This window comes from Mauremys reevesii, linkage group 20, assembly GCF_016161935.1.
Source record: "Mauremys reevesii isolate NIE-2019 linkage group 20, ASM1616193v1, whole genome shotgun sequence".
Taxonomy (NCBI): Eukaryota; Metazoa; Chordata; order Testudines; family Geoemydidae; genus Mauremys; species Mauremys reevesii.
Window position 1 is genome coordinate 15749580 of NC_052642.1, and position 25728 is coordinate 15775307.

At 44.4% G+C, this 25728-nt stretch overlaps 1 protein-coding gene across 14 annotated transcripts in view; it reads right to left on the reverse strand.

Moving 5' to 3' along the window:
• Positions 1 to 3206: 3206 nt before the first annotated feature.
• KSR1 (kinase suppressor of ras 1) overlaps positions 3207 to 25728 on the reverse strand; it is a 149245-nt gene continuing 126723 nt past the window's right edge. For 11 of the 14 annotated variants that reach the window (XM_039508233.1, XM_039508237.1, XM_039508232.1 and 8 more), the window contains 9 exons: positions 25096 to 25150; positions 23827 to 23875; positions 21760 to 22139; positions 20758 to 20854; positions 17819 to 17952; positions 17186 to 17317; positions 16662 to 16797; positions 15255 to 15388; positions 3207 to 8174 (listed from right to left, as the gene is read on the reverse strand). In XM_039508233.1, coding sequence (XP_039364167.1) covers positions 8096 to 8174; positions 15255 to 15388; positions 16662 to 16797; positions 17186 to 17317; positions 17819 to 17952; positions 20758 to 20854; positions 21760 to 22139; positions 23827 to 23875; positions 25096 to 25150 — 1196 coding nt within the window. In that variant the 3' untranslated portion in view covers positions 3207 to 8095. Of the gene's footprint in view, positions 8175 to 10867; positions 11392 to 12410; positions 13944 to 15250; positions 15389 to 16661; positions 16798 to 17185; positions 17318 to 17818; positions 17953 to 20757; positions 20855 to 21759; positions 22140 to 23826; positions 23876 to 25095; positions 25151 to 25728 lie in introns of those variants that run through there. The other 3 variants (XM_039508229.1, XM_039508226.1, XM_039508230.1) reach the window with 3 other exon arrangements.

The following is a 25728-nucleotide window of genomic DNA, read 5'->3' on the forward strand; positions in this document are numbered from 1 at the left end:
CCATGGCAGCGTCAGTGTAACCTACTATAAAAGTTGTGACAGGTTGGATCACAGAAACCCCCTTAGGAACTGCCAACCGAAGTGCCAAGCCTACTTCTGCTCCTGCTTTCCTGCCCTGGCAGCTTAGGACTTCAGTACCCTGCCTGGTTTGAGCCAGACCCGCTCGCCTGCTGCAAACCCAGACCCAGGTCTGAACCATGTCCCCTAACACCTGTAGGCATAAACTGAAAGCAGCTTACAGAAGTGTTCCTGTCTTTAACACAGAAACTGAATACACATAAAACCTCACCAGTTCCAGTAAGCTTCCTGTTACAGACTAGTCTCCTGCTAGTCTGGGTCCAGCAATCACTCTCACCCCCTGTAGTTACTGTCCTTTGTTCCAGTCTCTTTCAGGTATCCTTCGGCACGGAGAGGCTCCTTCTTTTGCCAGCTGAAGACAAAATGGAGGGATCTCCCAGAGGTTTAAATAGACTCTCTCTTGTGGTTGGAGACCCCCTCCTCTCTCCTGTGCAAAGTCCAGCTCCAAGATGGAGTTTGGAGTCACATGGGCAAGCCACATGTCCGTGCATGATTCAGTTTTTACCACCCAAGCCCCATTAAGTGGTTTTTGATTGAGCACTTTGTGGAGAAAAGGGCAAAAGATGACCAAATGGGAATCATTAAAAAGGGGATAGAGAATAAGATTGAGAATATATTATTGCCCTTATATAAATCCATGGTACGCCCACATCTCAAATACTGTGTACAGATGTGGTCTCCTCACCTCAAAAAAGAGATATTCTAGCACTAGAAAAGGTTCAGAAAAGGGCAACTAAAATGATTAGGGGTTTGGAGAGGGTCCCATATGAGGAAAGATTAAAGAGGCTAGGACTCTTCAGCTTGGAAAAGAGGAGACTAAGGAGGGATATGATAGAGGTATATAAAATCATGGGTGATGTTGAGAAAGTAGATAAGGAAAAGTTATTTACTTATTCCCATAATACAAGAACTAGGGGTCACCAAATGAAATTAATAGGCAGAAGGTTTAAAACAAATAAAAGGAAGTTCTTCTTCACGCAGCGCACAGTCAACTTGTGGAACTCCGTATCTGAGGAGGTTGTGAAGGCTAGGACTATAACAATGTTTAAAAGGGAACTGGATAAATTCATGGTGGCTAAGTCCATAAATGGCTATTAGGCAGGATGGGTAAAGAATGGTGTCCCTAGCCTCTGTTCGTCAGAGGGTGGAGATGGATGGCAGGAGAGAGATCACTTGATCATTGCCTGTTAGGTTCACTCCCTCTAGGGCACCTGGCATTGGCCACTGTCGGTAGACAGATACTGGGCTAGATGGACCTTTGGTCTGACCCGGTACGGCCGTTCTTATGTTCTTAACCTATCGAGCTGATATGTAGCTGCTGAGCAGCCATGTGAAATTACTGTCACTCTTGTGCTCTTTTCTGCCAGCCACCCTTCCTGTCATTTTTTTTATGTTTACAATGTGGGAAGTGCTGCATTTAATGGTTAGTATGTTTACTATAATGTAGGGGAGACTGTGGTCTAGAGGATTGGGAGACAGGCATTATTTCTAACTTAACCATGCACTTAGTGTGTGTCATTGGGTAAGTCATTCACCCTATTGTTTCTCTTCTCTATTTTGTCTGTTTAGAATTTGAGCATTCTAGGAGGAGAACGGTCTCTTACTATGGGTTTGTATTGCACCTGGCATAAGGAATTCCTGGGTCCTCTGGGCATTCCTGTCATAACAATGTATTTGTAAAATACTCTGAGATCTTTCAGCACCAAAAGTGTAAAATATTCAGTGAGTTTAGAAACCTGCTTATATCGTAAATCAACCCCAAGTCGAACCAAAAAACACCCCACACAATTCTATGACTTTTGTTTTATCCAGAGCAGAGATTTATTCACAGAAAAGAATCCTAAATATCCAGAATTTTATTAGCATAGAGTGCAATTTTTTTTTTGCCAGTTGCATAAACTAATACAGAACCCTTTGTTAATACTAACAATTTTAATTAAATTAATAGCAATTCTGGAAGACAAACTCAGTTGATAGAAAATATAAAAAAAATTTACTGTACAAAGTTTACATCACATTTGAAAAGAAAATGTCAATTTTCACCATATTACAGACTCCATTTACATACACTACGGAAGTCGTGGCTATTGTAGCAGTATTGTACAGCAAGCTTCACATTTACACGGCTAAAACGATACAGGCTTACCGTGCTAGTCACTCCCTTACGTAACATCACCACAAAAAGAAATAGTACAAACAATCATAAAACAATGCAGCATAAAGACCCAGTTCAGTTAGCAACACGGGTTAAGGAATAAATGGGCCTGATTCTTTTCACACCATTGACATCAACTGAGTTACTTCCCATTTTCACCAGCAATCAGACCCAAAGACACCATTCACAGCTCAGACTTTTGTAAATTCTTCTTTAAAACAAGAAAACAGTTTTAGATCCAAGATATTAGACAGTTAAAATAACTGCACGATTCTAATACCTTAACTCACATCAGGCAGGTCTTCAGCTAGCGTAAATCAGTGTTGCTCCATTGATCTCACCACACGCCTGCTGAAGATCTGGACCACCGAGCAGTTCTCAGTAAAGTGCTGCTCGATGTGGGTAAGGGTATCAGAATCTGTCGGGATATAAAGAGCCCTGTATTGGGACTATTGTGCCATTCCCATTGAAATGTATCTGGGAGTTCTACTTAGAAGGGAATGGGTAACATAGCCCTGTGTTTCTGTGAATAAGGTTTCTAAAATGTGCAAGTAATTTTTGGGTAGTGGATCTCAAACTGTGCTAGACAGTTCCAGCTGATCATTTTATTGAAGGACAGTTAAGAATGCATCACTTTCCCATTACTTTTGCATGTTGCCACAAGAAGGCTAGCTGCTAATGAATGGGTGGGAGAATGGTTAACACAACTATGAGAAGTCAGTGGTCTGTGCTGTGGGGAATAGGAGGGGAAGAGCATTCAAGACCATCACCTTACCAAGCTGTGCCTCTCCAAAGGTTTGGAACGCCCTGCTGTAGGGTCCTGTTTTACCCACACAGCTTGCAGAAACTAATTGCTATGAGTACATCAAGGCTGTTGCCAATGCCACATATTCAAACCAAAGTCATGTTCTTCAGTTACATGAAGGACTAATAATTCAGAACGCAAAGACTAAAAGTATACAAATGGAACAACTTTCAAATCACAAGATCTTTACTTAGCCAAAAACACTTTCTGAAGCTAATGGAGGTTTTGTCTAATAAGTCTTAACATCTGTTTTTATTTCATGTAATTTAGAGATGCACTGAAGTCTAATTTCCCCCTTCATTTAGGCACATATTGTGCCATCAATATTTAAGCTAAATCTTCTAATGAAACTGAATCCTGCTTATTACTGATGGCACAATTCAGTCTTCAGCTTTGGAGATAAGAGCAAATATTAGTATTTTTTCAATCGGCAAAACCATATGGTGTAAATAGCTTGCTACAAATACAGTTACACTCAAGGGGTTTTTATTCATTTAATTAAATAAAGCTATGGTGGGATCAGTAACTATCACACAAACCAGTTTTACATTCGACACACACACACATTATAAACATTTGAACACAATATTTGTAAGAGACTGAGCATGTGTTGACTTAGCATCTACTTGTTATTACACCGTCTGGAACATGGAAGTTAGGAATCATTTATGCCATCTTGTTTGCTCTGTGAAAAAAAAAATCAGGGGCCAGATTTTCATATGTGGCCTCTAGAAGCATGGCTGTCATTTTGCATGTCCTAGAGAAAGAAACTAGCTGCAACCCCCACCCCCAATTTGAAAACATGAACTCTAACATTTCAAAGCACGTCCACGACCCTATTTTGTCTGCATGCCGTAATGTGCACGGGGTGGGGTGGGGGAAAGGTCTGAAATGGAACTGCCACAAAGTATTTGTTTAATTTAAGTGTCTAATCCTAGCCCCCCTGAAGTCACTAGCAAACCCCCAGAGCTTCAATAGGATTAGTATCTTTTCCCCAAGGGATTGTATTTCCCTTAAGTACCAACACCCCAGGCAGTTCTATAGCAGAAGTCATGAACCAGTACCAGTACCAGCAGCTATTACCCAGCTTGCTGCTGCTGGAATGTGCATGTGAGATCACACCTGCTATAGATGTAATGGGATAGGGTGCCTGATGGGACAAAGCCATTGTATCTGCATAGATCTGCTACACCCTCCAGCAAAACAAGACCTTTATTTTAGCTAAAGCATTTGCCCACTTGCTTAGTGTTACCTGGGAGCATGGATATTTTATTTATACACCTATAATGCACAGTGCCACCCTCCTTTCCTACACTTGTCATTCTTTCAACTGGTGCATCTCTACCTCCTAGAGTTCCTCTGCTCCCACTGCCCCTTTCTGAAAGACTGGGCACCCCCTCATTTTTAGCAACCAAATATTTAAATCTAACATAGTATCTGATGCCCAAGGCAAATGAAGCATCTTACCACATTAACTCAGAAAAGCGGTCTGCAGTAATAATGCTAGACAGATTTTAAGGGGTCGGAGTACAATCGAAAAGGGTTATTAAAAATTAAGGTTCAGAGCCTTCAAACCAATGTGCTGTTTGCGGTCCCTTGCACTCTACTCAAGGCTTTGGGGGGTGGGGCTCCCCACAGCCTGAAGGGTCCAGACTGACATCTGGCCTGAATATTGAATTCTGGCAAAGACAGCACATAGAAGCCTCCCAGAAAACCTGAAATGGGATCTCAGGCCCAGATTGTGCCAGGTATTTCGGCACTTGTCACCCATTGAAGCCACTGGGAATTAGGCACCTAAATACCTGCGAGGATCTGGGACATATTTCCCAGTCTGGGAGACTGGAAGATGCATGGGCCTTGTCTTCACAAAGCAAGGTGGTAGATGTGCATTCTTAGCTAGAGATAAAAATCCTAGAGAAGACAACACAATTTGCAGTTTTTGTACAAGTTAGCGGGTGAAGTTAAACAGTCTGTAACTTGACCTGATAGCTTGTGGAAAAAACAACTGCCTGGTATTCACTAGGATTTTACCTGTAGTTAATTAACTCGGGGTGCGTTCTGATATTTTCTCCTAGTGAGGATGCAGCCTCAGAGCGGCTGCTCCACAAGCCCTCTGTTTCCCCACCTATGAGAACAGATCTTACCCATCTTTGTGATTTGAGATCTGCACCATATAAAAACAAAGTCTTCTTAGGAGTCATGGAGCGGCAGTCCAGGGGGCATGGCTCACACATTTCTATGCATGGGACCCCCAATTTGGCAGTGGCACCTGTGCACAGCCCCTTGCATGTGGGGGCAGCCCAGGGTATTGTACATGCAGGGCTGCCTAAAGCCAGCATACAAGCTGCACATTAACACGGCCTTTGCAGCTCATATGCACGTCCATTTGGGTGGGACGATTCCACTAATCAGAACGTGGCGCCTTTGTTTCTATGCAAAAAGTGCTGAGTTTGTGGGTTTTGCCTCAAACAAAATCCAACCTTTAAAACACAAGACAAAACATGAGACATGGCTCACATCAGATGGCTCAAGACCGGACTTTCTTCCTCATTGTAAGACCCCTGTCAGTCTTAGGTGTTTTTTTTTTTTTTTTTAAAAACACAAAACACAAATGCTTCAAGCCTGATTTTTTTTCAGAATAAAAGCATGAGAATCAAGTCCTGCACCCAGCACTGTCACTGGTGACAAATAAAAAGCAGCTAAAAATCTCCCTGAAACTTTTGCACATCAAGCTTTCACTTTGAAAAGGGAAATGAAGCTTTTAAAGAGTGGTTACTTTTTGCAACTGCCACTGGAAAGAACTAAAAGTGATACCATGTTGTTAGGGGGTGGGGGGCGCATTTCCGGGAACTCCATGCTGTGTCATCAGAAATCATTCTAGTTTGGGGACAGGTTTCAGAGGAGTAGCTGTGTAAGTCTGTATCAGCAAAAACAATGAGGAATCTTTGTGGCACCTTAGAAACTAGCAAGTTTATTTGGGCATAAGCTTTCGTGAGCTAAAACCCACTTTATCAGATGCATGGAGTGAAAAATACAGTAGGCAGGTATGTATATTCACCCCTTCTTGTGAACTGTTGGGAATAGGCCTCTTCCACCTTGATTGAATTAGCCTCATTAGCACTGACCCCTCCACTTGGAAAGGCAACTCTTTTCATGTTCTGTAATATATATACCTGCCTTCTGTATTGGGTGGGAGGGGGAACTCAAGTACTGGTTTGATCTAGAGAGTAGTATAAGGAAACATCCAAAACTCAGCTCTCCTGTTTGTGTTCATGTCACTCTTTCATTCATATGCAGAGGACTTAATAACTAGGATGAACTAAACAGGCTGTTCAGAAGTCTAGCCTGAATTGTCAGCCTAGGGCAAAGCAGTACAACTGAACTCTGCAGGAAGAGCACACCAGGAAATGAAGCGTTCTGTTCACCCTGAGGTACCAGACATCCTGGGCCTGATTTTCAAAGGCAGCTCCCAGTGAAGTCAACAGGCTCCGCAGGGGCTGAACAACTTTCAAAGTCAGGCCATCTATAGTTACCGCTTATTTACCAGCGCCTCCCTAGTCTAGTAAGGTTGTTTGAAGGCAGTTTCTCTTTTCCACTAAAAGCCATGTTGTTTTGCATTGTTAAAATGTTAGTAGTGCTAATAAAGGGCCAAAGCCGATTAAAACCATAGTCCAGTTCCTGTACTGTAGACACACTGAAGATGGGGGGGGGGGGGAGGAAAGAAGAAGGGGAATAATTATTGGATCTTTCTGGGGTCTCACTCTAGGCAGTAGGTAATTTTTTTTTAAACTGAATCCACTCTGAAGTGATACACAGCCACATGTATTACCATCACCAGCACAGTTATAGTAAATAGTACGAATCCAGCTCTCATTTCCTTTACACTCATTTTACAGCTGTGTAACTCCACGGACACCCGTGGAATCACTCCTGATTGACACCATTGTAAGTGAGAGCAGAAGCAGGCCCTGAACGTGGATTATATGGTCTCGAATGCAGCTGGCATGGACTGGATCCTAGTACCCATTATTCAATTACTGTGGAACCTGCTTACAGTGAAACTCCATTTACAATGGAGAAGAATTTAAGTCCCAACTAAGTACAGTGCTGCAATAAGCAGATGGCAACTCTGATTACTGTGAATCTGTAAAAGTTAAAGTTGAGATCAAAAAACCCTTAAAGGATTAAGGTGCCCAGTTTTCACTGAAAGCCAGTGAGATTATGATGCTCCCACTCCCCTCATGGTTTTGGGGTTTTTTGAAAATCCCACCCTCTGCTATTTTATGAATAAATGAACTATGCTAGAAAAGGGTTCCACTCTAATCAATAGTCAAGACAAAAGGGCAGGATTCTGATCTCAGTGTAAATCTGGACTCTGAGTTAACTCCACTGTGGAGGTATTCCAGATTTGCAGCAATGTAACTGAGATCAGAACCAGCCCAAGCTTGGACAAAATTTCCAGAGAAGATCAGTAATCCAGAGTTTATTAGTTTGCCCAAACCATAACACAATCCATGCATTTCCTTTCAATATAATAAAAATCTAAAGTTCTTTTAGAAGTTTCCTTATGGAGACACAATGGGGCCATAACACCATTCCTTCTCACTTGAATTGGCTGCATTAGTGGTTTAAAGCTAGCTGTTCTGACACACGTGCAACCTCTATCAGCTTCAGTGGAAACTGTGCATGATTTGCAGTGCAGAAATTAGCCCTTAGTTACTCCACAGATGCAATGAAGAACTGGGGGAGCAGTTCTTTTCAGTGCCGTTTGAATGCTTGCACTTAAAGAAAAATCTTAAAATCACCTTTATTATCATCATCATGTTAAAAAAATATAGTTCACATAGAGAAACATCTGATGTAAACATTTTTTAAATAATTGCTGGTGCTTAGGCAGAACTCAGGACTTCAGAAACAACATACGCCAGTTTGAACGGAGGGGTCGTGTGGCTTGCAGGTAGGGCTGCACCAGTTTCATAGTTCGGAAGATGCTGCGAAGGTTTCCGATGTGTGTAAGCAGGTAGACAATAGTATCAACAAGATAATTACACACCATGTTATATCTTTTGATTACTTGATTCCAGGATTCCCAAGCCAAATCTTTCAAAACGGAGGACAACTTTGCTACTGTTAATGCTGAAAAGAGTGGGGAAGGGAGGGGAAAAAAAGTTATGCATTCTTTTTTATTTTTGATTCGTTGTACAAAGAGCCCTATAAACAGCCCTTATAAAAAACATCCTATAAAGGAAATAAAATGTGTTACACTCTGCAGTTCAGCACAATGCAAGGTCGTCCAACAAAGAAGTTGAAGTGCCGTGATCAGCAAATAAAATGAACTTTGATAACAGGGCTTGATCCTGAAGTCCTTGACCCCAGTGCAAATCTTTTCTGCTTCAAAGAGAAGAACATTCCAGAAGGGGTGGGGGGGAAGAAAAAATAAACAAACCAACCAACCAGGTGGGGAATTTTCAAAGGCCCAAAATGTGTGCAGGACGCCCGACACCTACTGACTTTAAATGGGTGTTGGAACCCAGCTGTCCTTTGTGCTTTTGAAAATCTCCCTCTCCCAAAATGGCTCTCCCCTGCCCAGATTGATCAAAGGTAAGAAACTAGATTAATTCTTAACTGGGGTAGGGAGAAAAGGAATAAAGTCTGGGAAACCATTGTTAAGGTGGGAGGAGGAAGATTACTATTGAAAGGTCAATTTCCATCAAGGAAAAGGATCAATCTTTTAAAACCCCTTTTTTTTTTCCCCTCTCCAGACTGTACTAATGGTCAGTGGAAAGAGACCTTCCTACATTTACTAAAGGTCCGTTAGCACTATCTTGAAAGATTCAATATAAAAAAAACCTTCTCCTTAGATGACTTAAAGGCAGGTGCCACAAATGAGTTAATTGAAGAGTACTTTCTTTTACTGTACAATATTGTACACAAGCACCTGGCTATCTGGAAATGTAATATCATGTATGTAAAGACATTTATCTCCAGACTCTTGCATCCGACAAAGTGGGCATTCACCCATGAAAGCTCATGCTGCAAAACGTCTGTTAGTCTATAAGGTGCCACAGGATTCTTTGCTGCTTTTACAGAACCAGACTAACACGGCTACCTCTCTGATACTCATCTCCAGAAAACACTCACTGGAAATCATTTGTCTTCATTGAAAATTAGTGCAAACTGATAGTGGCTCTCGCTTCATAGCCTGCCAAACTAAAACGTTTGTTAGAACTCATGATCTGTAAGGGCTTGTCTACATGTGGCCTCTAAGGAAGGTTAATCCTAATTAACCAGAGATGTGAATTTAAAGTGGATTTGTTAAACTGCCTAAACCCCTGTGTGGCCACTCATTCAAAATTAAAGTAGCTTTAATTTAGTTTAACCCTGAATGAGAGAGTGTCCACACAAGACTTTAATCATTTTCACTGAAATCAGTCAGTGAACTCCTTGCTTTCCAATGGAAAAAGTTAACTCTGATTAATTTTTCCTGAGTGTCCCTAAGATTTAAATTTAAAAAAATATGCTGTGCTTGAGCTTGATTCAGCAAAGCTCTTAGACACATGCTTAAATTGAAGTAGAGGAACTTAAAGCAAAGCCCTTTGCTGAATAGGGGCCCTAATTAGCAACGCTAATCAAATGACTGATAAAATTCAAATGGCTGGATTGTTCCTGGGCCTGTGTGAGTGTGTAAAGGGGAGGGAGAAAAAAGTCATTTAAAAGTTACAACTGGTCTCAAACCGAGGGCTGCTCTACACTATAAAGGTAAGTCGGCTTCACTACAACGCTCAGGGCTGTGAAACAGAAGAATTCTTCCCTCGACCTTGATACTGCCTCTCAGAGGTGGTGGTTTTACAGTGATGGAAGGGGTTCTTCCATCGCTGTAGTAGTGTCTACACTACAGCGTCAAAGCTGCAGCTGTACTGCAGAAGTGGTTCTAGCGTAGACACACCTCGAGCAAGGAAACCTGCCTCCTTCCAGTTCGCTCCCCTGGAAAGCGAGGCGTTCACTGACTGATTTCAGTGGAAGTGAGAGCCCAAATACCCTTTCAGGGCCTAAGTCTCAGTCACTCAACTCCTCAACCAGTTCCCATTTAAGTCAATGACAAAAAGTGGTTACTGGTTTCAATGGAAATTTGCTCTGGCCCTAATAGCTGCCGGCTACAAAAGGGAGCGGCGCCAGTGGCAGGCTGAGGTACAATTGCCACCTGTGGAGGGAGGAGGCGCACACGTGATGGCAGCCTGCTCCTCTCCCCCCCACCCCAGCACCACAAGGAGGCGAGGGGGCTTCCTGGACCTGAGAGGGGCCCAGCCTCAGGAGCACATGCAGTGACTGTGCTGGGTCAGTGTGTTGCCAGGAGGGAGACGGGGGACTGGAGTCCTCCTTGCCAGCCCCAGCCTGCCTGCACCCCAAACTCCTCATCCCCAGCCCTGCCCCACCCCAGAGCCAGAGCCCCCCTGCACCTCAACCCTCTGCCCTAGTCCTGAGCCCCCTCCTGCACCCTCAACCCTTCATCCCTGGCCCCACCCCAACCCTCTACCCTAGCCCTGAGCCCCTTTCTGCACCATGAACCCCTCATCCTCAGCCCCACCCTAGACCCCTCGCCCCCAGCCAGAGCCCTCATCCTCCCACCCCACATTGTGCAATATAGGGAAACTGTTAAACGCTTACTGTTCCAGTCCATTTTTACATTATTTAAAAATATCTCTCTGCTTACAAGGCAGGCATGGGGGTGGGGTGGGGTAGACTTGGACCCATTCTGGGCACCACCAAAAATTATACAAACTTGCCACCCCGTTCAGCATTGGTTCTTAATGACAATTTGTGCCTGTGAGAACAAAACATTCAGCAGCTACACAGCACAGCAATAACGATTTGAGGTGTAACTTAAGGACTCACAGCTGCACCACTCTTTGTTGGATGAGACTTGCAGAATGCACAACCGAAAACAACAACATTTAGCAACTACAAAACAACCCACAACCACAGAATCCAAGCACAGAGTGCCATTTCTGTTGCTTATGCCTTGCTAGTAGTAGGCGTTAGACAGTAATCACAAGACCATTTCAAGGAAGAAGCTACAGCCTGTCCTGTTGAAATGATTCAGAAGTGAATACAAATGGCCACGTTGTTAGTTGACAGCAATTTTTCTTGAAGACAAGCATTGTTATTCAAGCTAACAGCCCACACCAAGAGAAAAGACAGGAGAGAGGAATTCATAAAGTGTTGGTTATGTCCAAAGGTTAAAAAATTTGGTAGTTTTGTTTTTAAGTGAGAGATGATTGTCCAAGTTGTCGATTAGGATACAACACATGGAAGCATGCAAGGCAGACCCAGTTATTGCACCAGAAGCTACAACCTATAAAAAGATAGGAAGAAAAAAAAAACAATTAAGAGTTAGTTTGCAGTCACTAGAAGCAAGCTTTAGAGAATTATACATTGTGAGGCTTATCCTAAAATAAATCAAGGGGTTAGTGTAGAGATTCTCAAAGTGCATGGTGAACCCAAACAATTTGCCAGAGAGGGTGTGAACTTCTGTTTCTCTATTGTGCCTCAGAAATCACACAGCTTGCATTTAAAAAATGAGAAGTCAGTCTCTAGCTGTTACGGTTATGAAGAAAACCTTCAAAAACATGACCTGAATGTAACCAGTCCAGTAATGTCTGCCTGAAACAGCCTGAGCCTGAAACAATAGCTCTGAGTTGTGAGCTGCTCCATTTATTCAGTGGACACCAACTCAAATGCCAATGTTGATAATTAACACTGTTAACACTTACAATATATCTCCATTAAAAGCATGCAAAAAAGGAGAGGAAGGATCAATTTATAAAGATCTACACGAACTACTCTGAGAGCTTGTCTATACAGGGAAATTGGCCATACTAGTTATTGCAGAATACGCTATTCCACACACTATTCCAGAATAAAAAAGTGATTTTATTCCAGATTACTCACTGTGCTTTGGAAGTGCACTAATCATTCCAGAATAAAGTGACTTATTCCAGAAGTGTGCCCACATGGGGACCCATTCCAAAATAGCCACTGCAGAATAGCTTTCTCTGCATAGTTGTTCCAGTCCATCTCCCCATATAGACAAGCCCTCAGTGACAGCTTCTTTTGGGGATGCCTTTGAGAACACATGGGATGGGGCCTATAGGGGCCACTACTGGATTCATCTTCTTGAAGGGAAGTTGACCTTCCAAAGTTTTGGGAAATGTTAAGTTAGCAAAAAGGTGCCAGACCATTCATAAAAATTCAACGTGGCCACTTATCTAGCAGAAGTGTCCTTTATTGTGCAGAGAAACACGATAGTCACTGAACAGAAACACTGGACATTAAGATGTACCAAACGTGCAGTCTAATACTGTAGTCATCTACAGCAAGGAAAGCAGACTCCTTTTGGACACGCCGCTGAGTCCGATTTGCTAGACAAACCTCATAGCCAATGAGCAGTCACGTCACCCAAATGGGTAAATGATTTAGATTCACAGAAAGAAGGATCAGCGTAAGTGAATACAAAGGGAGGGGAAAATGTCACAACGGAGACTGGATGGCTCAGCAGGGACTTGGTAATGGGTTAGGGAGCCCTTCACCTCTACATAGCAGGTTAAAAGTGAGTCAAGGCTGGCTGTGGCTGAACTTTTACTTAATGGGTGATCCCAATCCCATCCCTAGTGGCAAATGCTCAGTCACATTTGGAATTCAGTGAGGTCCTTCCTGGCCAATCAAAATGGGGTTGGAGATCCAGCCACCCTATCAAACCGGGCGGAGGCACGTTGAGGAACACTCATGCTGGTGGTAGGCTGGGGCTAAACAGAGAGCTTCCCTCTCCAGGGCTGTCAGTCCAACACCTTTCAAAAGGATTTTAAAAATACCTCAATGTGTAGAGGAAAGGTATTCAGATAAAGGGTCTGATGGGAGCAGACATGTGCGTGCTTTTGAAAGCCCCATTAAGTATCCACATCTTTAGGCACCTAAAGATCTTTAAAAATCTGACCCCAAATCCCTACGTGCAAAAAAAAAGCTATTGATGATCTTAGCCTTTCAGCTATGAAACAGAACCATCCATATTAAGATGTGCTTTATAAGGTAAGTGGGGATTTTCAGACAGACAGTGTACAGGTCACATTCTATGTTACGGTTAATTACATCTCAGGAGATTAGACACAAAGGGAGAGATTCAGCTCCACTGTAGCTCCATCAGCTACTGACCTCATCCTGTAACTGCTGTGGGTGTGGAATTGCCACTGAATTCACTGGGAGTTCTAGGCACAAAAACAGGATCCGGCCCACCTTTCACTATCTAACTCCGCTAACTCAATCAAAGAGGGATTTCTAAGGTAAAATCTCATTAGACCGGAGGGGAGAAAAAAAAAAGAACAGGCTATTTCTCTTAAAACAGAAGCACAGGTAGGAAAAGCAGCATAATTATATACAATACATGTGCTTACATATATTTTAGCTTAAGTTTCAACATCATTTTCAAATACGTTTCAAAACCCTTGAAATTGTCTAGGATTTTATAATTCATCCCGTAGAGTCTGTGATCACATTTCTTAAAGGTCAGAGCTCAATCAACAGCAGCAAGGACGAAGGTTAAATTGCCCCATTGTCGCTGCTGTAGCATTCAGGGTGCAAAGACGACACTTGGCCTTCCCAGCAGCAGGCCATTGCGCAGTATCTGTATAACTGGTGATATATTTGAGGTGTTCTTTTTAAGAACATTTGTGTTCTAGCTTTAGAAAAATTACTATAATGGGACAAGTATAAAGGATTCACGGCGCTTTATGATTAAAGCAGAGATTGATGGAGAGGGAAAATATCAGAACGCTCTATTTATCAATGACTGGACAGTAAATGTTCATTCTTTGCTGAGAGTAGTGTCCTTTTGTATAGTCAGGATGCCAGGGTCTTGGAGGAAAGTCACATTTCAGAAGGAATTCAAAGTATTCAGAATTCCATGTCAGGAAGATTTTGCACAGGGAAATTGGTGAAGTGTTCAAAAAGTAGAAAATCAGGAAATGCAGTGGTCATTGCAATACAGAAAAAGGTGAAGCATTTGAGGCATTATGGCAAGATACCGCAGGAGGATCACGGAAGGTTAAGAGATGGGAAAGAGGATGATCAAACCATTGGAAAAAAAAGGAGAGAGAGAAAAAAAAATAAATATTAGAAGTTCTGTTCATGAAAATATAGCAATGAGCAAAATATTCCCTAAGAGTGGAATTCTCCCCAGTACCTCACAAACCCTGCTTTGGGGAACTGGTTCTGGAAAGCATACAAGCATATGCGTAATTTTGAGCATGTGCCTAAGTCCCACTGACTTCAATGGAAATAAAGCGCTTTCCTGAGATCAGGATTCTTTTCTGAATCGGGGCGTAAAGGCCCAATTCTGGGAATCCTTATTCTTTTGAGTAGCCCTTCCTCACATTAGTCATGTAAGCACGTAACGAATGCTTATGGAGTTACACTGACATTAAACTGGTATGAGATGAAATCAGGCCCACTAGCTACAGTGTTGACTCAATTCTGCTCCCACTGAAGTCAAGGCAAGAAGAACTCCCAGTGGTTTCAATGCACGCAGAATCAGAAGCCACATCCCCCTGAGTTAGTGGCTATTCACGAGACTGAGGTTAAAATGCTCAGGCCCTGTGTTACAAGGGGCTTTATGCTATTCTTCCACACGAAGGTGACTTTCACATCAGATTTTGATTTATCCCCATCATTTACTTCAGGGACTCATGACTGCATCACCATTTAGGTTACAGCTATAATCCCACAGGTCAATCCTCAGAATATATTCCAGCACATCCCTTTGCCATGCCCCCTTTCCAGCCACTACCACCCACTCTTGAGGCCAAGACGGCCCCTCCCACAAACGTTACATGGCTGTTTCTGCCACTTTCCACCAACCCTGATAGACTTTCTACCTCAGAAGCGGATTTAAAACCAAGGGTGAATAACTGACAATGGATTTACTCTTCCTTTTAAAGTAAGAATAATGTTTGAGCCTGCATTTTCAGGAGGGGGGGGGGGGAAGATGAATAAAGACATTTTAAAAATGGAATGAATCCTTTTATGTTGGGGAAGGGGTTAAGTGTCCTTTAAGTTAGTGAATATCAAATATAACCCAGTTATTACAGCATTATACAGAAGAGAAAAAAAGTAATATTTTCTATAGGTTCAACCCCACTCCTATGGAAGTAAGTAGGAGATACTCACTCTGCAGATTTCCAGAAGTGTCCAGGATGCGACAGCCGTCTGTTCAGTTTTGGCAGTTTTTCAAGCATATCCACGAGGACAGTAAAGCTGGGTCTCTCGCTGAGGTCGAAAGACCAACATGCGGAGAGGATTTCCTGAGGAGGACATTGGGGGGGAGGGGGGGGTCATTATCATCCTGTTTAGTTCACGAGGCCAGTGACAGGGGCCAAATGACTAGGGATTCTGGATGCTTCTGTTTTTGGGCACACAACTTTTGTGACACTTTGAAGGAGCCTGATTTTCAGACAGCAGGTGCTCAGCAGCTTCTGAAAATTGGAGTCTCTCAAGTTGAGTGCCCAAAGCCACCAGTCACTTGAAAAATCTTGACTGCTATTTATTCCACCTCAGTTATACAGGACAAGGGGACATGCTTCAAACAATCCTGCCAACAGCCTGAACACAAAGCTTACGGATTTCTACAAGATGAGTGATATTAATCCACCCCACCTCCCCAATACACAAGTGTCCAGCCCCTGAACAAATGATGTGTGAGAGAAACTACATGGAGGCTGAAGCCTACTCCAGCTTGTGGGCAGCGTACACAGCAACCCTGCAGGTTCTCCACAAAAAGAGCTCCAGCCCCTGGACTTGAACAAGGGCTGCTGCCACAGGATCAAAGAAATCCCAGCCCAGTGACTGTGCTGTCCCTTCTCTCCTGGCTCCTCTGGAAATCCCAGCTGCACTGTCCTATGAGGAGATGGCACAGGATTCTGATCCAGCATTTGCGGTGCTGGACACCCATGTAGAGAGCCATAGAGGTTCCAGGGTGCAGGGAGACATCCAGGGCTCTTACTGAGAGGGGTAAACGTAAGCGGATACAAAAGCTGTGCTATCTGACACTATCCTCCTCCAAGAGGAACAGTCTGGGGGAAATTACGTGAGTATAAATCTACAGAAAATGGGACAGGCTTAGGAAACTATGGGGTAAAATCCTGACCCCACCAAAATAAAAGGGAGTTTTGCCATTGACTTTACTGAGGCCAGGATTTCACCCAATGAGCTAAGCACCCAGTTCCTAGTCTGTTCAGAGTTTGGGGCAAGGGAACGCCTTTCACCATGAGAACGGCAGCTAGTTTGTAAAGCTCTTTGAGGCTGGCACTTTTTTTGTTCTGTTTGTGTACAGCGCCTAGCGCAGTGAAGCTCTTGTCCATGACTGGGCCAGAATGCCACGTGGTATCTGAGTATGTATGTATCTGAACTGAGGCAAAATAGCTGGTAAGGTACTATTGATTTTTAGGGTGTGTTTTTTCCTTTTCCTTCATAATTTTGATTGATGCTTCAAGGACATACAACATTAAGCTTCCCCCACCTCTCCAGACCTGGTACAGAATCTCTGATCAATGGCTCTTTGAAAGGCTTTCCACTTACACTGACTTCTTTCCCTACGCTAACTGTAGCGAGGACATTCTTCACTCCTTCTCCGCTTCCGATCTGCCAGATGAGTGCTTCAGCTGGCTGGCTCTTGAAAGGCCATTCTCTTGCTTGGAGCTCATACCAAACCGTCCTGAAACACCGGTAAATAAATTAAGTCTCAACATCCCTGTGAGGAAGACAGAGTACCGACATCCCTGTTTTACAGATGGGGGCACCCGTCAGCTATAGGACATAACCAATATCATATTGGAATAAAACATGTAACGCCTGCCTCCCCATCCTGTGCCTTAACCACAAGGCAATCCATCCTCTCTGATGGAAAGGCTGCTGGCTTACATCTTTTGCAGCAAGGGATTGAACAGCACAAAAGAAAAACCCATCATTATTCAGGTCTCTGTGCTTGAGGCCCAATCCAAAGCCCATCCCAATTAACGTGGTTCTTTTCCTTTGCTTTGGATCAGGCCATAATTTAGCGGGTTCACGCATCCCTACGCTCTACCAACGATTCGCATTCATACCCGAAAGCATAGACGTCTGCCGCCTTGGAGAAGGGCAGCTTGTCTTCGTCTTTCCCAGGAGACATCTCACGAACAATTTCAGGGGCTAGATAGCACAGCCAGTCATGAGGCAGTTTCAGTTCATTTTCACGCCTGAGTTCAAGGAGGAAGTGAGATTAGCTAACCCCTTTCACATGCCCTTGAGCACAGCACAGAGCTAGCTGCAGGAACTCTTGATGGAAAGTCTTTTACTCTAAATTTCTTCTCTTAAGTTTTATTTTTTGCCATATAAATGTACTGGGCCTAATTCTCGGTGGCTCCATTCCTGCACTTGCTCCTTATGTTCTGAGGCTATGCAGGGGCCTGCTCAGCACCTGATGTAATTTAGAGCAGCCTGGAGGCTGCTCTATCTTATACTAATTCCCATGGTCCCCCACAGACCCTGGGAAGCAGAGGAGGGCTGTAGTGTAATGAATTCTGCCCACACACACACACACCCACCCACCCCTTTTCAAACCTGGGTGTCTACAGTTAGATGTCTATCATTTCTCCTAATTTACACCGGTGTAATGGAGATCAGAATCTGGCGCTTTGTCTACTTGGTCACTATTTCTTGTTTCAGAAATGGACTAGAGACGTTAACCCTTAACTTACCTTCCCTCCTGCACCACACCCGAAATTCCGAATAGTCCAAAGTCTGTGATCACCACTTTGCCATTGTCATAGAAGACATTCTTGGACTTCAAATCTTTATGCACAATCCCCTTTGCATGAAGATACCCCATGCCCTGGAAAAGATTGATACACTTGGCTGTAACCCTGCCTTACACAGCCCCCATTTCCATATGACCTGGTTGTGTGTGACATTCTTTTAACAGATTTATCCATCCCCCACCCCATGACCTACTATCGCCAATTTCCAGACGGGAGGCTCAGGGAGCCTGGGTGACTTACAGGAAGTCTGTGGGAGAGCAGGGAATTGAACCTGTCTTCTGAGTCTCAGGCTAATGCACTACCCTGCTCCCAGACCCCCTTCCCCTTCCCAACACAGCCCTGCCAGGGCTTCCGGTTCTGTGCTTTGACAATCTTGGTACCCTACAGGGGGAGGGGAAAGGATGCAGATCAGCAGGTTAGTGGGGGAAGAGGAGGGACAGGGATGGGAAGGGAATAGATTTCCAGTACTTGCAGCCTCATCATTTAGTTTGAGTACCTAATACCAATCCATGTTCCTGCCCATAGGCCAGAGCTCCTGCCGTAACATACTGCTGGGTTGCTGCAGCACAGAGACTGAAACGTCCCTCTCCAGCTATGCAGCTTCTAAGCCCACAATGTGGCACTGCCTGCCACGTGCTGTGGAAAAAGCATCTGGCTCATTTACTGCCAGGGCATTCGTTATCCAGCTTCCGTCAGCAATCGGCTGCCTTCCCGAGCCCAGGCAGACACTAGCAGTGACAAAGCAAGCCTGCCTAGCGCATTAGGAAACAGAACAGTGCTTTCCTCTTGGGCTTCAGCAGCAGGAGAACAGGAGGAGTGTCAAATGCCCAGCCCGCTAGGTACGTCTGTACAGTGAGCCTCTGAGCCTGAGTTGACAGATTTGGGCTTGCGCTACGGCGCTAAAAATAGCTGTGAAGACGCTACGCCCCTCGTTAGACTTCAGACTGCGAGCTCCAGCCCGGGCCGCAAGGTAGAAAGCGCTGTTTTCAGTGCGGTAGCATCAGCCTCGTGAAGCCGGGTCTGTAGACCCAGGGTCGGAGGATCGCTGCCACCTGCTGCCTGCATGCACCCTATATGGCCCACCATGCAGACTCTGCAGAAGTTAAGTGCAAGGGTGGGAGAGTTCAAAATAAAAAAAAAAAAAGTCAAGTGTAGACAAGGCCCCAAGACCGCAGACAGACTGCCGGAAACAACTGCTGAGAGGTGTGAACTCCCAGGCCGCTGGGGTGTTGAGACCTAACCCTAACAGACACTTTATATGTCAATATGAACCCTCTCGCTGCTGACCATTTTAGCAGATGGGATGGGAAAGCAGGTGGAGTGAAGCCCAGAGGGGGAGAGAGACTTGGGCTAGAAGATGCAGAAGAGAGAAAGGAGGAGAGGTGCAGGCAGAGAAGGGGGAGAGAAACGTAAAGGAGGATGGGGAAGAAAGCAAAAGAGGGCAGAAATGGCAGTCGTTAAAGCTGAGCACATTTTCCTCACTGAGTGATACTGAATGGGACAGTCAATATTATTTAACAAGAGCTTAGGTGCTTATATACAAAGCCATGATCTTTGTGCCAGCCTCCCATTGAAACCAGCAGGAGATCCACGGTGGATTGAGGGAAGCGAGTATATAGCCCCAAGTTTCTCCCCCAGCTCACGGATCAGAATTATAGAAAGCTGAGCCAGCCACCCCTGCAGTACAGCACATCTGGCTGCATTTCAAAAGCTTTCATCAGAGCCAAGTCAAGGAAGTTAATGAGTAACTTGCCCAAGGTCACATGGCAACCTGAGGGCAGAGACAGGAATAGAAAGCAGGCTGCCTGAGTCACAGCCCCATGCATTGTCCTATAAAAACCCCTCACAAAAATCCATCGACACTGGGAGTTTCCTGGTCAACAGGAAGAATCTTCTGCCCAAGAGGCAAGTCATTATTGTGAATCTGCATTTGGCATAAAGCAGCCTGTAAACTCAAGCAGCCCCAAGAAACAGACTAAATGACAGAGAAAGCCAAAGAGAGTCTTGCATTTGGCATGCCTTGTAATTAGTATCTCATGAGAAGCAGGAAGTGAGATTAGCCCAGTTTTCTGCAGCACGGAAAAGCCCAGATAAGCCAAGAAACATATCACTGGCTTTGATAATCTGCATTCCAAACAGTAGAGGAGAGAGCGGTCTGTAGCAAAAACTTCAACACAGCACTATATTTAAAGTAAAGTAATCCCAGAGCAAAGTTATCCACAGGTATGATCATTTCTTATACATTAGCATAAATGGTGGTCTCTCTTGCATGACTTAATGAGGCAGCACCTGGACATTAAAAAAAAAAAAGTTTCTTCCTCTTACTATAGCAGAATTCTTATCCTAGACTTCATCCACACTGGTGATTCGCCCCAGTTACAGCCACTGGTGTAGCTGCCTTCTGCAAGCATGTCGCGGAGTCAGGGTAAGGGGCGACTGGCTGCAATTTGCACTGGTGCTACTTGCCCTGATTTCAAAAGAGGGATAAGCCGAGGGGGCAGATCCTCGTTTGGGGTAAGTTGACATAGCTTCACTGATGGCAATGAGCTTCAATGGAGCTAGGACCATTTACACTAGCTGAGTATCTGCCCCCATCAGTCCAATAACAGCTTGCACTGATGAAGTTACACTGGTGGCTGAAATCAAAGCAAACCCTAACTGCAGACAAGGCCTAAGACAGAGCAATCGGCTACAAGCTTTACTCGAATGATTTGCAGGCATCAGCGAAGTTCTGGACAAACCTGATCCAGGGTTTTGACTTCCGGACTTCCATAGGATTTGGAATGTCACTGCAAATATGTTGCCCAGCTCAAAAGCCACCAGAAAGTTTTAATTCTGCAACCAACCACCTCTTCCATTCGCCTAGTGTTCTCTCTTACCTTAAGGATTTCTTGAGCTATCTGCCTGGTTTTGTTAATATCCAAAGATACCTTGGGATCCCTTACAAATGAGTGAAGCGTCCTTCCTTTGCAAAAGCTACAAAAAAAAAAAGGGGGGGGGGGGAGAGAAGAGAGAGAAAGAGTTTACAATGTGGTGAAAAATGCAAGTTCTTAAACATTTACCCATCCTTCCCTTGCGGAAAAATACATCTAGGACTTGAAAGTGCTTGATCTGTCAGTTTCATACGATGTCGATGGCAGGGTTTTATAACACAGGACCCTCCTCAACAAAAGACAGTGTCTAGAAAATATAAATGGGCCTGATTCCCCATTTACAATAGGCCCCTTTACACTACTTTGGCAGTGCCCTGAAGTGGGCCTTTACACTCACTTTCGGGCCCCTTTGCAACTTCTGGAGCAGTGTAAATGAAAACCAGGCCTAAACTAAGCATGTACTGTACACAAACCACTAAAAACCAAGGCAGGAAGAGAAAGGTAACTTCTTTCTCCTGTTTCTTGCTTTGCAAAGAGTCTTCCCTAAACGAAAAGGACAGCTCACGAGACAGCATTTTGTAAACAGATCAGGTCCCTGTACAGACTCTTAGAACATTTCTCTGTTTTCAGGAATATGCTCTCTGGATGGGAGAAAATATAAATGAGACACTTCTTTTCCAAACGCAACAGGCCAGATTGTGGTAGCCTGACCGGCTTTAAATAGTGCTTCGCACTCTACACCTTTCGGCCAGCGGAGACGTCAAAGAGTGACTAGGCTTGAAGCTTGGACAACCCCTAGTGCTCCCCACACATGGAGGAGTCACTTCGGCAGGGCAGGGTGCCGGAACCATATGCTACTACTGCTCTTGCTTTACCTGCCTGTGGAGAGGTGACATTGGACTCCATGGCTCCAAACCCAGAGCCTTACACATTACATCTGCTTTCTGATCCGCAGTAAGAGCCCTATGAAAATCATAGCAGTGCGGCGGTTAAATTCTATGTCCTCACCTGGTAATAATGGCTAAATGAGGGGGGTGCATGCACGCCCCCATGAAGAGCACCACGTTCTCGTGTCGGGTCTGCCTGTAATTCATCACCTCCTTCTTAAAGAGCTTGAGATGGTCCTGATTGTTCCCATCGATCTCCAACAGCCTGATGGCCACCTCTCCGTGCCATTTTCCCCGGTAAACCTTCCCCCATCGCCCTTGGCCGATGGGCTCCCCCAGCTCAATCTGTTCAAAGGGAATGTCCCACTCCTGCAAGTAGACGCTGGTCTGGCTGGCCTTGCGGGAAATCATCCCTTTCCAGTGCGGCCGCTTGCTGGGCAAATCGTCTAACTCATCCTCATCGTCCTCCGGTTCCGATTTATTCGTCTCTTGCTCTTCTGCCTGTTTGCAAATCAGAAAGGAGGGTGGAGTGACAGTTACACTAGAGTCCCACCTGGTGGTTGGTCACTGACTCTTAGCCCAATCTGTATTTGTATTCCTCCAGCCAACATAAACCCCAAAGGTGATTAAATGACGGGAGAACCTCAAAAGGGTTCAGCTTGTGGCTTTATCTGGCTAAGAACCCAGAAATCCAGAGGCTGATTTTAACCTCCCAAAGCTGTAAAGTGCAGCTGGGAAGGCTGCGAGAACAACCCCTCTCATGGTATCTCCCCACTTCTGGCTGGAGCTAGAGGGCTCGAGCCCATGTGGTGCTGAGCACTTGGAACTAAACGTGGACTTTTGCGGGAGTCGTAGGTGCTCAGCACCTCTCAGGATTTGACCTGAATTCTGCAAATGAAAAGACGATTTTCAGAAAGGGGAACCAAAAGCTTCTTCAAACTTCAAGACCACGTTCCATGTGAGTTTGAAGCGAGATTCTCATTTTGGGCCAGATCTAAAGCCCAGTGAAGTCAACTGAAGGACTCTCACTGAAGACCATGGTCACTGAATTAAAGCCTGTAACAAACTGGTTTGCCGCCCAGCCCTACAGCAATCCACTTTTACTTCCTGATCCAGCAAAGCACTTAAGCACGTGTTTAAGCAGAGGAGCCGTCCCAGTGAAGTCTATGGGACTACTCACTTGCTTAAAGTTAAGCATGTGCTGTGCTGGATTGGAACCATGAGCTAATCTGACTGTTTATAGCAGGGGTGGCCAACCTGAGCCTGAGAAGGAGCCAGAATTTACCAATGTACATTGCCAAAGAACCGCAGTAATACATCTGCAGTCCCCACCATGCCCCACCAAATCAGCTTCTGCCCCCCTGGCTCCCAGCTCCTCCCACGCACCGGCAGCCCCACCAATCAGCGCCTCCTGCTCCCGCCTAACACCTCCCAATCACCCGTTTTGTGGCGTGCCGGAGGCTCTAGAGAGGATAGGGAAGAGTGAGGGCACAGCAGACTCATGGGAGGGGGCAGGAAGGGGTGGAATTGGGGCAGGGCCTGTGGCAGAGCCACGGGTCGATCAGTGAGCACACCCTCCCCGGCACACTGGAAAGTTGGTGCCTGTAGTGCCAGCCCCGGAGTCGGTGCCTGTACAAGGAGCCGCATAATAACTTTCGAAGAGCCGCATGTGGCTCCGGAGCCACAGGTTGGCCACCCCTGATTTATAGGTAGTCTTGGATCTTAATCACATGCAGATTTAAAAGGGTTATTTTACAAAAATGTTTTTAAAAATTTTAAAAACAAATTCACTTCCAACAATCGCTGCAATCAAAGGCTTTTTCTAGATGAAAATTACAGCCGTCATACTGGCACCAAATAGCCATGCCAATTTATTGAGAATTGAGCGAATATCAAAAAAGCTCCTTAGCTATACCCTTTCCAATTGGACTAACAGGCAGGCAAGTGAGATGTAGCCAAGTAAAAATACCCAAGTGTTTGCAGCCTAACCTGGTTGTAGCATGAACAGTGGGTTACTAAAGGAGATATTTTGTAGCACAGACCTCTATTTCATTACACAGTAAAGCAATGCTGATTTCAGCAGTCCTATCTTGAAGACCACAGCACTGCTAGTTAGCTTTTAATACAGCCTGTGTGACTGCGTCTGAGCGCGGCCAAAGAAAGGTGATCCGTTCACCCACAAGCATACCTCTGCATCAGGTTCTTCAACCCCCTCTGCGTCCAGCTGTTCATCAGCACTATCAAGAGAAAATGGGTTTACAATGAAAATATGACGGCACATGGACTCAGGCGAGGAAGCTGGGCTGCTGCTTAGATTTTCAGCAATTCAATTATGGTTCAATTATCTTTTCCTTTACTACTGTGAAGCAAACGATAAGACTTCGGCAAGAGCATGGGTGGGAGGAAGCAGCCCAGCGAGGCAGCCTTAAGGCAACCCTTAAGGTTGGGTTGGCTGATGGACATTGGTACCTCTTACAGGGCCCTGGGCTGGAACCCAGTGGAGTGGGAGGACCTGGGCTCCTCTCTACCAACCCCCTTCATTCAGAAGGGCACGATAAGCCTTACTGCTAGGCTCCCCCTTGGAGGGAGGAAGGAAAGGGTGATGATTTTTGGAAACCCCTGGTTGGGACTGCACACCCGCAGGGATCAGTAGAGAGAAAAGAGTGATCGGTGACCTGACCGGAAGATTGGGTCAATCCCCATCAAAAAGACAGAGCGCCATGGGGTGCGACGGTGGCCCAGGGGAAAGAGGTGTGGAGAGCAGAGGCCATTAGGCAACACAACCCGCAAGCACTGTCCATCACATCATTTGGCAAATGTCATTTTCTAATGCTCACGGGTTTAGAAGATTACTGGGGAATAATAATAATAATAAAATAATAATAATGACTGATAAGCCAAAAATATTATGTTGAAACTGTTTGATAGAAAGTTCGTTTTTCAATTAACGATTTTGCTGCTGTTGTTGCTAACAAAAAACACCCCCCCAAATACCTGTAAACAGAAATATTTCAGCCACAAACAAAATTTAGTTTTTGGCCAACATTTTTCAGTAAACCCAAAATTCTCTGTGGAAAATTTAGATGAAAAATTGATTTTTTAAAAAAAAAAGCTTTCTGTGGGGAACCTCTCCTCCACATTTTGAGGATTTCTACTGATTAAAAACAAACAAACAAAAAACTTTTCACATTAAGAGAGCCTTTCATCCAAGTGCTGTATTAACATTAGTTAAGCCCTACAATACCCCTGGAGTGAGAGAAGCATCATACCCATTTTACAAGGTTGGTAAAGAGAGGTTAAGTGCTTTCCCCAAAGTTGCACAATGAATTGATGGCACAGTTCAGAATGGAACCCAGAAGTCCTGCCTACTGGCCCTCTTCTCTAACCACTCAACAAAAATGTTAGCGTTTCAGTTAGCTATGATGTGAACAAAAGGATAAAGAAACATAATGCTTACTTAGTGTCTTCAGCTATTTCAGGCGGCTGTATTACTTGTGGGGAGCTGGGGATTTCTAAAAAAAATAAAAATCTGCAATGTAATACACATATTTCACACTTAATCCCTACAGTGTACTACTGTGGATTTATTTCTCATCCAGAAAATACACACTGACATTTCTACACACTAAGCAAACCAACAACCAGCATAGTGCTAAATTATGGGCATTCATGTTGATTGAATCTGATTATTTTCCTGTTCAATTACTACCTATAACATTTTGTGAATTATTCAATTCCTCTGCTAACTTAATCCTGCAAAAATGTACCTGGATGTGCTTGACTAGTACTTTGGACTGCTTATGGTTATGTGCTTAAAGTTAAGCACTTGTGCATCTGCTTGCAGAACTGGAGCCAGCTTCAGGCACACAATTTCGTACGGCTTCTAAATCACATTTCTAATGATGCTCATGATGAAATATACAATTGATTGCTTTACCCACGTGGCTCATCAGCACCACTCAGTGTCAGCTTGGCTTAGGTCACCCATTCTCTATAAACCACCCCATAAGCTATTACCCAAGCCTGACTCTTTCTGGAAGCCTGCCTCTCACAGTTAATCTGAATTTAAACTGGATTTAAAAAAAAGAAA